At 48.3% G+C, this 10,151-nt stretch overlaps 5 protein-coding genes across 5 annotated transcripts; 2 read left to right on the plus strand and 3 right to left on the minus strand.

The window, feature by feature from the left end:
- Positions 1-2,470: 2,470 nt before the first annotated feature.
- BDQ94DRAFT_143089 (uncharacterized protein) lies at positions 2,471-3,039 on the plus strand. Its single transcript, XM_026766158.1, has one exon. It carries the CDS (start codon positions 2,489-2,491, stop codon positions 3,008-3,010), a length of 522 nt encoding a protein of 173 aa, XP_026626435.1. The 5' UTR covers positions 2,471-2,488; the 3' UTR covers positions 3,011-3,039.
- Positions 3,040-3,173: 134 nt separating this feature from the next.
- Positions 3,174-4,130, minus strand: BDQ94DRAFT_143090 (uncharacterized protein). Its single transcript, XM_026766159.1, has 2 exons — positions 3,588-4,130; positions 3,174-3,506 (listed from the first exon to the last, which is right to left on the minus strand). The coding sequence occupies exon 1, from the start codon at positions 3,803-3,805 to the stop codon at positions 3,611-3,613; it is 195 nt and encodes a 64-aa protein (XP_026626436.1). The 5' UTR covers positions 3,806-4,130; the 3' UTR covers positions 3,174-3,506; positions 3,588-3,610.
- Positions 4,131-4,320: 190 nt separating this feature from the next.
- Positions 4,321-4,970, minus strand: BDQ94DRAFT_143092 (uncharacterized protein; the record flags this gene model as incomplete). The annotated part of the gene is made up of 1 exon (XM_026766160.1): positions 4,321-4,970. A coding segment is annotated over exon 1 (224 nt), but the record flags the coding sequence as incomplete, so codon positions are not given.
- A 22-nt stretch (positions 4,971-4,992) lies between these two features.
- On the plus strand, positions 4,993-6,497 carry BDQ94DRAFT_143093 (uncharacterized protein). The gene has a single exon (XM_026766161.1). The coding sequence runs from the start codon at positions 5,292-5,294 to the stop codon at positions 5,748-5,750; it is 459 nt and encodes a 152-aa protein (XP_026626438.1). The 5' UTR covers positions 4,993-5,291; the 3' UTR covers positions 5,751-6,497.
- Positions 6,498-8,731: 2,234 nt separating this feature from the next.
- On the minus strand, positions 8,732-9,675 carry BDQ94DRAFT_29248 (uncharacterized protein). Its single transcript, XM_026775414.1, has one exon. It carries the CDS (start codon positions 9,532-9,534, stop codon positions 9,028-9,030), a length of 507 nt encoding a protein of 168 aa, XP_026626439.1. The 5' UTR covers positions 9,535-9,675; the 3' UTR covers positions 8,732-9,027.
- Between the last annotated feature and the right edge of the window lie 476 nt (positions 9,676-10,151).

Genomic DNA, 10,151 nt, shown 5'->3' on the forward strand with positions numbered 1-10,151 from the left:
TCTTTCCTTTTTTTTGCCTCTTTTTTTTTTTTTTTGCTTTCCGATTATTTCCCTATTCTTCTTTTCTTTTCCTTTCTCACTTTTTCCCTCCCACTACTACTAGTAAGTTAGGTACACTAACCCTTTCCCTTTCCTGGGAGACAATAACAAAACTACTGGATCATGCACGTCCAACTCCGAGATAGATCCTGCAAGACAAGCTGTACATTTAGTGATGCCATTCGCGGTCAGAAGAAGAAGAAGTTTAGAAGGGCGTAACAAAAACAAAAAATAATAATATAATAATAATAAAAAATTAGCGACATGTTATACAGTAGTATTATATCCCTACCTTGAAACAACCCCGTAAGAAACAACTTACAAAAAAAGAAACATCGAGTCAGAGGGCCCGGCAGGCACAAGATCTCTTCTTCTTTTTCCTCTCTGAAACTGGCTGGTCCTCCTCACGCACGCGCACACACTGGCACTGGCAGTTGCCGTCCGTCAGCTGTCCCATACTAACGCCATCCATAGTTACTAAGTCAACCTAGCCTGCCTACCCATGGGTAAATGACAAGAACAGGGGGGGCGGGGACGGGGGGGAAAAAAGAGGGATGGGTGAGGGGGGGGGGGCCAAAGTAGACCAAACTAAGAAAACCGACGATCATGGGTGGGAGTGGATACAGTAGCCACAAACTACAGACGACCGTCATTTGCTCCGGCGGTATTCAGAAGGGCATGCACAGAGGAGAGGGGGGAAGTGAAGAAGATGGGGGGATTCTTTTTCCCTGGGAGAGAAATCGAAAAGAATGAGAAATTGTGTAGAAAATGTTTTTTTTTCACTCAATCATAAAATCGAAGAGAAAATGATGAGAATGTGATTCGCTGATGTTATTTGTATTTTTAGTTTATTGTTGTTGTTGTTGTTGTTATTCTGAATAAGGCCATTCTCTTATTTTTCTTTATTCCTTTCATCTTTTCTTTTCCTGTACCCATTATTCTCTCCTCTCTTTATTCGATGATAATAATGTTCGCTCTTAAGGTTGTCTTGACAGATGGTGCCAAGGGCCCGGGATCTGGAGTGATTACCCGTCTCGGGCGCAGGGAGGCTGCGTCGAACAGCTAGAGAGGGGGTTGAAGGAAGAAGACTGGAGTGAGAAGCTGAAAGATCAATACATAGTAATAATAAAAAGGTGCGATTATCTCAGTGGCGCTACAAGGTGTGAACAGTTCACTGTGGACATCCTATTTCGTTAACTGGATACTAAATACTCCTACTCCCTTGGGTAAGTTCGTCTGTTTGTATTCCTGCTTGCCCATCGCCATCAGGAAATCCGATCTGAGCGTATTCCGTGTGCTAGGTACTAGTAACCCATGCAAGTGCGATGTATGCATGTACTAGATGTCCTTGTCTGTCCAGCAAGTAACTAGATAGGGTACGTAGGCAAATACTTGGATGGCGACATTAGTAGAACTCCTCTTCCCTATCACAGCGCTAAAACCGAAATATCAATGAAGAGCGAGGAAGTTGCTGCCGCTGCTGCTGCTACTCGCTTCAGGGATTATACGGAGTAGTAGTATGTAGTTACATTATTTTCATCAACTGCCAAGTCCGTCTTAATACTATTGTCCATATGTTTTGTCTAACGTGCACAATCTTTCCCCATCCCCCATCTTCATTCCTTTCCGAAACTCCATTCTAGTTTTGCTTTTTGGGCGGTTCATCGCAATAAAGTCCCCCTGTTTTGAATGGCTCGGGATCCCCCGGGCACAAATAAAGCTAACTTGACATGAAAGTGGCACTACTAGCACTATCATATGTCGGGGGGGGGGGGGGGGAGGCGTCAAGGGAATAAGGAAGGGGGAGGGGAATCCGAGATGGTTGGCGGCATCATCGGCTAGACTAGGCTGGCTCGCCAGGCAAAACGAAGCTGAAACTGGGAACTCCTCCTCCCACCCCCTCCCCTCTTTCTCCCTCCTTCCCTTCAATAGAGAGAGAGAGTGTGTGTGTGTGTGTCTCCGCCTCACACGCCCCATCTAAGTTCGTAACTGGTAAAATTCCAGAAAGGAGCTAAGTCGGTTAGACTGTTTGTCACCCGGTTTCCCCTTCTTTTCTTTTTTTAGGGATTTCAATCACCTGTGAAACACGGGCTTTTCGTTTACCTGGTAAATAGACAGTGAGGAACCGCGGTTTTCGAATGGTTGATCGCCCCGTAGGTAAATAAGTTAAACTAAACCAAATTAGAGTAAACTGGACTAAACAATAACCCACGAATCCTTGCGGTGAGAGAATGATCGTGCTAGTATGAAGTAAATATGTATGGCAGCAATTCTTTTTAGATTTTTAAGGTAACTGCCACAAGTAAACTTTACGACTTACGGTGGCGAGAAAGAGAGAGGGGAAAAGAAGGTAAAAAAGAAAGCTAGTAAATGCTCGGGGTTTGCCCACAGAATTAAAGGTGGTACAGAACGTCGCATTTAATTACTGCTGCTGTCTCTGCTTAATTAAATGCCGTATAAGGTGGGGGGAGTACAAAGACCAAGCCAACCGTGCTTGACGCAAAGCTTACGGAAAAAGCTTCCTGCAGTCACAAGTAATCGTCAGGTAGTAAGTAGTAGGCCGCCGGGCTTTAACAGCAGGCCTGCTATTAGTCGCCCATCCGCTACGTTGCACAGGGTGGTAGTAAGGACTGACGCCCGCCTCCTCCTCTCATGTAGGCCACATCCCATCCCATCACTAACTGGGCCAACCAATTGGCACCAATGCAGTCCGTACTGCACGGGAGGAAAGCTAAGGAGAAGCAAGGAAGCAAATCCTCTCGCTCAGGAACGGTCCGGAGCAGGCATGGCTGCAGGTCTAGCCAAAAACGATCTTAGTGGTCATGCAGGAGAGGGGCCGGGGCTTAGTTTTGGGGGGAGGAATTCATTTTTCAGCTTTGAAATTCCAAGCCAATCACGGGCGGAGACTCGAGGGAAAATGCACACAAGGAAGGGGAAAAATGAAAAAAATAGAAAATGGAAGGTGAAATAAAATGAAATAAAATAGAATAAGAAGAGAGAGGGTGGATATAATCAAAAGCAAAGAAAAGAGAAAAAAAGCAAAAACATAACCACATGAGATCGCCGGGTTTGACTCCACAGCGGTGTTGGTGTCAGAACAGGCGCGTAGGGCCACTTCTGACCAAGCAGAGACTACCAAGTGCATCACAAGTCATAGCTTATCCCCAAACAGTATGCGCCTAGATTGAAGACGGTTAGGATGAAAGTTAATCAAAGCCACTGAATAACACACCAATAAATAACACTGTACAGCAAAACAAGACAGGGAGGAAGTGTGCCTACGCCATCTCACAAATTTCCTATTTCCTACCTGCCTTGCAGGATTACTACACTACTTACTATAAATTGTGACGGCTATGGCGTTTCGCCCGCTGCAAGGTAATTAGGCAGGGTGAAGGTCCGATCGACCGGTTAGATGGTCACATCGAGATCGATCATGATACGTAGTAGTATCAACAACGCCAGTGGTAGGTGCTCTCTCGTGGAAAGTCCTTGACGAGTCTCGAAGGATTCCCACAGCGGGGAAATTCAGCTGAATGACAGAACAGAATCAGAAGCTAAATTCGGTCGGTCATAGGCCGGCAGCAGCAAAGAGAGGAGGCCCTTGATCGGGTTTGACTAGAGGTCCCAACTTCCGGGACAAGGAGAGGGCTGATCGCCGAAAGTGTTCTTCTCTTCCATGGACCCGACCCCACTTGCTTTTCCAGATGAGCTGCAATCTGTAGTCAGAAGATCCACGTCGGCCTGTCTTCCCAGTTTTATCCATCGCTGTCCATTCTAACGGCAATCAGTGACTAGTAATATTGACCAATTAATTTCACGGGATCTTGGAGTCCCATGGTATGTGACTACACAATCACTTTGCTCGGATTTGTAGGCGGAGAATAGAGCCAGCTGGCTTGAATCTGGGTGACCTTGTTCATCACCGGTTTAACGCTGCTGCCATTTTTTTCTTTTCTGTTTTTTTGGGAGGGAGAGAAGAGCCTCAAAGTCGATACCGTCACTTACAGCGTCTCTCCCTACAGGGTCACATTCGGTTTCCCTTCCTCCACCCATCGGGCCCTCCCCCCCTCTTTCTTCCTTCAGCGAGCGTGCTGCTACTAGCCTCTCCGCAGACCCCCCTCTATCCCTTCGTAGCGGCGTGGTCTAAGTAGGTAACATGACTAACGTCGGTAGCCAATGCCGTCTAGACGAGTATGGGCTAGGAGATGATTGGTCACTATTACCCATATATTATGCAAGATCCATTGCCCGTGCATATGACATCTCAGCTTGTCGGTTAGGAGGTGGGTATTGGAGGTTGACATGCCGCGATTAGAGGGGCAAAAATTGCACGGCAGACTGAATCAGACTTCATTACAAGGGTTGATGTGTTTTGGCGGCCACGACCAAGCAAGGTCCATGCCAAAGTTGGGAATGACTCGGTTTAATTAAGATCGGAGAGTCAGATACTGGACCTGGTGTCCTCTGCTAACGAATGATATGCATGACTGTTATTGCGATAAAGTGGGATTAATTAGTTGTTAATTTGTCTGGATCCCGAACCCCCTCTCTTCTCCCCTTTCTGTGTGACGGGCGGCGCCCGCGCACGAGGAGGAGTTTGTTCCAAAGTTCGGGAGAGCTCTGGGAATCCAGGCAAAAAGCCGCCGAGGGAGAAAAGAGGGAAAGTTTAAGATCCAGTTTCAGGGATGACAACCACATGAGGACAAGAGTGATGACAGGGACGGGGTCTGCATCCATGGTACACTGATTAATAATTCTGACAATGAGGAAGCCAGACAGGTGATAGTTTAGTAGTTAGTAGTGTGGACTGGTGTCTTGCAGTGGGGCCAGTCTAGGCATTGGTTGGATCCCGCCACGGATACAACATGAACATGGCAGAGCTGAAAAATGGAGCGAGTGACAGTCAGTGACTTTTAGTTAGTGTGAACGGGGCGCAATCCTCCATTTGCGCTTAGGGTCAAAATGGGATGGATTGGGCGTGTCCGCCAGTCACGAGCCCATGACGTACTCCACTGGTGGGACGATCGGAAAAGTCGCTCTGGGAAAGCGACCCGGCTGATTGGTTCCTCCCCCTGGAACGGGAGAATCACCGCCGCATCCAATGACAAATGACAAATGACAGAGTCACGGGCCAAGCAAAGCGCGAGTGTGCACGATGTGTACTCCGTCCCAGGGATCTCGCATCAAACGAGTCGCAATGGTAATTAGAGAGAACATAGTGGTTACCAAGTACGTTGTCGGTCCCACGGATGTCTATGATATCGTGGAGACAGACAGATCAGAACCACTCCTTTGGGTGGCGCGCTGAACACGACGAGATCCGCTTTCCTGTCTCATCCTTATCGTCCGAGAGAAAGAGAGCGAGAGAGCGGAGGTGTACATGCACACACGCCCGGTTGCACTACTGTGTACCCAATATTAGCGGGCTAACAGAGACCGGTCAGAGTTTGTTCACGCCATCTGTCCACAAGTCTTCACAAACAGGTCTAATTCCAAGAAAAACACTAAACTTTCCACTTCATGCCCGTAATGCGGAAGCCCATAAACGGTCTGCTCCTCTTGTCTCTCTAGCGCCGCTGCTGCATCCTAAGACGTTAAGCCCAGATGTCAGACATTTGGGGAAGGATGTCCAAATCAATTACGATCAACAACAAAGTCCAAACTTGATGCTGATGCCTAGGTTAGCCCGAAGCTTAAGGCAACTTTAACGAAGTTGAGATCGGAGGTTCGGCATCTGCCCGACTATTCAAGCACAAAAACCCTAAGTCGGAAGCGTCGAATCATGACAAGCAAAGTTTGAGCGATGACAGTACTAATCTCCGGGGTGATATCTGAAAAGAGCATTGTTCTTTTTCTCTAGTTGGCAGTCTGCCCCGCGCCAATTGACAGGAGAGTTCGGTACGAACCAGCGAGACGGTCACAGTTTCGTCTGTGGCTGACCCATAATTAACGACCAACGATCGCGCTGAAGTCTCCAGACCGAGCAAGCCCGTCAGGTCTTCGCGTGCAAACCTAAACGGAGCGATCCTCGTGGCTTGCCAGATCAAGGCTGCATTCGCCGTGAATGATTTGTCAATGGGAGGGTAGCCTCAATCGCAGGAGGGACCCAGTTCTTTTCCAGGCTCCATACCACGGGCTCCTTCCCAAACAGGAAGAGCTTCTGTTGGCCTTGCTGGGCAATCCTCTAGTAGGATCTAGTATGGAGTATGACTAGTAAAACGTGCCCGTTGCGGTGTCGCAAAAAGATGTGAATTATTGCTACTTACGATCTGGTTCGTCCTGCAGAGGAGAGGACTCACGGTTCACCGAGAGAAGGGGGTGGCGACTGAGCGCGCGGTTTAGCGAGAGATCCATGACCTACCTAGTGCATGCCGTGGGTAGTATAGCAGATAGCGGTAAAGGAAAGGAACTATTCGTATTGAGCTGGTGCTCTAGAGGGGGGAGGAGAAGAGGGGGGGGAAGGCGTATTCTGACGGTGAGAGCGAGAGAGTTGAGACTAGGTGAACTATTCTGTACTCAATAGGGACTAGGGAGATGAGGGACTTCCTGATTAGGAAAGAAAAGGTGGCTGCGCGCGGACATCAGCCACCGATGACGCAGTCAGCAGCAGGGCAAAAGAGGCTGGTGAGTGAGTTTCGCCCAAAAATGACAGGCCCAATTGTTGCCACCGAGAAAGAGGAGGGGTGCACCTGCAGCGGAATTCCCGATCAGGTCTAGTGGTTCGCGCTTCTTTGCCTTTTTATCTTTTTATTCTCTTTAGTTTTCTTACATTTTTATTTAATTTAATTTCCCCTCCCAAGAAAATTCTGTTGTCAGATCCCAGATCGTGCAGGAATGGAGCAAGGGTGTAGATCCAGCCCGGATCTCGCAGGTCAGACCAATCCAACCCCCGATCATCCGGCCATCACCCGGGCGTCTATGTATAGTCTAAGTATGGATACACACAACACAAGATCATCTGGAAAGATCAAATCAAGAAGCATTTTCACGTAAAAGAAAAGGGAAAAAAAAAAAAAAAAAGGGTATGAGGCAACCGCGGGTCAAGCAGTTTCATGATGATCCTGGGGACTCTGCCGCTCTTCGGAAACTCCGACTGCTCAATGACAGTTCTTCTAGAACAATGAAAAATCATTCCTTCTGAATATGGTGAAACGAAAGTTGCACGAGTCGCGACAACCGATTAGTGTGCGAGTGTCAAGAACTAGACCACCAACTATGGATCGCGCGCACTCAAAGATGGGGATGGCTGACCCAGCGGCTCGGCTGTGACAAGAGTGGCAGAGCAACCGTCCTGACTCAGCGGTAAGATCGAGGGAAGAGACTGTCCACTTGGGGCCATTATTTGTCATCGCCCCCCTGTCTGCGGTGTCACCATCCACTGGTTCCCGGTCTCTGGGATCCGCCTGACGGGCCAGCATCGGCATCCATCGCGAACGGACTAAAGGGTCGTGCATCTGACAGGAGTAGATGCTAGTCAGTAGTAGATGGATAGTACGGAAGTTAAGTCAAGTAAGATTCTTAGGTCAGTAGTTCGGTTGGAGAGAGACAATGGATTGACCTGAATTGATTCCGTCCCTCGGTATTATTACCATTCTTTGTCTGCCATTTGAAGCTTCTTCATTGTTATTATTAATGTTATTTCCTCCAACTTGTATGTCATTAGTCACCCTTGATCATGGTAACTAACGTTAACTACTTTACAAGGTTGGGTAAAAACATCCTATAAACCCCAAGATGGACTTGACCCTATGGCAAATACCACCACCTTACTTTGCTCCATCTCCAAAGGCTGTCCAATTCGAGCCAATGAAGGGTTTTCAGTTTCGAGCACCGATGCGAGGAGCAAGTCAAAAACGAACAAACTTTCCCTTGGAACGCGACTGACATCATATCCGGTTCCAGGATGTCTCACCCACCATCGCCGCCCACGAGATCTCCTCCAAAAACTTCCCTGATGCATTGATTGACGGTGAGAAATCTCCGAGTCCGAGGTTTTGCCCCGTTTTGGGGCGTCTCCTTCGCGGGTACCAACTGCCCAGTTAAGGATGGTGCCTTCAATAGCCTGAGGTTCTATTGCACCTTTCACTAGTCCCAAACTTAACCCGAGGCTGTAACCACTCCTCCTTAAACTCTACTCCCCAACAGAGACGACCGCCACGGGCTTTCCCTCTCCCCCATCTCCATTTCCTCCCCGCTCCAAAAAAGAACAATGGCCTTCTAGAACATGGCAGGGGAGAAAGGCCATATTCCTGGTGCGGCAACCAGCGTGTCCGATCACTATTTGGGTTCTGGCCTTCGCCCCCCCCGCCAGCCAATGGCCCCCTTTCTTCTCGGCCCCATCAGTTCGTCTGGCTCAGCGGAGGATCGACCTATGAAAGACGGCTGCTGCTGATCAGAACATCACAGCATGGCATTATGATCAACCGCGCCATTCTGCAGAGTTCAGACTTGTTTTTCTTCCGGGGTTTAACCTGCCTAAAATAGACATGACGGCCGTTGTTTGAGAGTCAGAATCACGCTTCTGCTGCTGCATTGGTGTGGGGTGTTTGTTCCTGTTTATGCGACCTAGCGATCGAAATAACGGAGTGGTTGGGGGGAAACAAAAACAAAAAAAAAGAAAACAATCTGAGTGAGTACTATCCCCAGTTTCCTAGAGCATTAATGGAGTAATGGCATTGTTATTGGGCTTCTCTTCCTTTCTCCTTTCATCTCTCTCTCTCTCTCTCTCTCTCTCTCTCTCTCTCTCTCTCTTTCGCTCTCCCTTGTTCTGTATTCGGGATGGGAAACTAGGGATGAGTGCCAGACATCGCTTGCATTAGTGGGTCAGAAGCCATGGTTCTGGTCCTGTGCCTCGATAGTATCCTTCCAAGTATGTTGTCCCAGAGAAGGTTTCCCTTGAGCTTCCGTGCCCGCGTTGGGGTGAGAATACAGACTTGTCGGAGACCTAAATCCGTCATCCTCCAATTCATTCTCCAGACTGATTGATTAACCCATGCTTGTATAGTCCCTTAATCTGCCACCATATTCCTCTTCAACAGATGGACCAATTGACATTCCAACCCTACTGTTTATATTTAGACACCAGCCGCTTCCCTGCTTGAATCCGTCACCAGCGTTTCGCATTCGAGCCCGAAGCAATTCCGAAACAAGGGTCATAACTCTATCTTCGCCGTTGGACTCATTCCTCGTTTCCTTGACCTCTTCCAGTGTGATATGCATTAAATTCAACACTGTCGTGAAACTCAAAACTGCATGTCTCGTCGCGAGGTGCACTGGCATGACGTGGGCGCCATGTCGGGATTCTTGTTGCCTGGCGTGCTGTCGTCTGGTGGGTTGTCCATAGCGCGGTGATCCTATCCACAGCACCCTGTCACGGCTCCTGGCTCGTGTCATCTGATGGGCTGAGTGAAACTGAAGAGTGTTTTGATTCACCGGGGCATCTGATGGGCAGGAAGAAGTAGCCGGCGCTATCTGATTGGTGGGTTGCAACATTCCAGATCCATATGTCCGGGATAGGTTAAGTTAGCCAGGCCAGACCAGGTCCAGGCTTTAGCCTTGAAGGAAAGGTAGCATTGAGTGGGCTCATGCTTTTGTTTTGAGTTGCCTTTACGAGTCATCTGGTGGGGTAAACACCAAGCTAGTTGTACCTCCGTGGTCGCGAGGTTCCTGTTCTGACAACATTCCCAGTTCGAAGTTATACAACTATAATAGTACAACTCTGTATACACGCCAATTATCGCCCCTTGTCTGTCGCCACACACTAACCTGTCCCTATGCCTTCAGGGGACTTACGCAATATGAGTGGGGAGCCTCTACTTGCCCTTCTATGCGCGGTACGGCCATTACTACCCTCTATTAAGCCTCGCCGTCCTATGCCAGTAAAGTCATCTGACATCAGCCCCCTGCGTGACAATGCGTCTATTGTCCGATCTGCCTTTATCCCTAGATACTTTGCCTACTAAGTGTTCCTCCCCTTTTTTTTGTTCAAGTGCTCAACTCTACTCATCCAGGGCCTGGTTTCATATGGCTTGATCCTTAGCTACAATTTGAATTTGTGGCTCACTAACATTACAGGACTTAGGATCAATACATACTACTGCTACCTTTGC

Source organism: Aspergillus welwitschiae (genome assembly GCF_003344945.1).
Source record: "Aspergillus welwitschiae strain CBS 139.54b unplaced genomic scaffold BDQ94scaffold_15, whole genome shotgun sequence".
In the NCBI taxonomy this organism is placed as follows: Eukaryota; Fungi; Ascomycota; class Eurotiomycetes; order Eurotiales; family Aspergillaceae; genus Aspergillus; species Aspergillus welwitschiae.

Bases quoted from the DNA above. Each gene is read 5' to 3' on its own strand.
- BDQ94DRAFT_143090 (XM_026766159.1), bottom strand. From the start codon at position 3,805: ATGGATAAAACTGGGAAGACAGGCCGACGTGGATCTTCTGACTACAGA.
- BDQ94DRAFT_29248 (XM_026775414.1), bottom strand. From the start codon at position 9,534: ATGTTGCAACCCACCAATCAGATAGCGCCGGCTACTTCTTCCTGCCCA.
- BDQ94DRAFT_143089 (XM_026766158.1), top strand. From the start codon at position 2,489: ATGCCGTATAAGGTGGGGGGAGTACAAAGACCAAGCCAACCGTGCTTG.
- BDQ94DRAFT_143093 (XM_026766161.1), top strand. From the start codon at position 5,292: ATGTCTATGATATCGTGGAGACAGACAGATCAGAACCACTCCTTTGGG.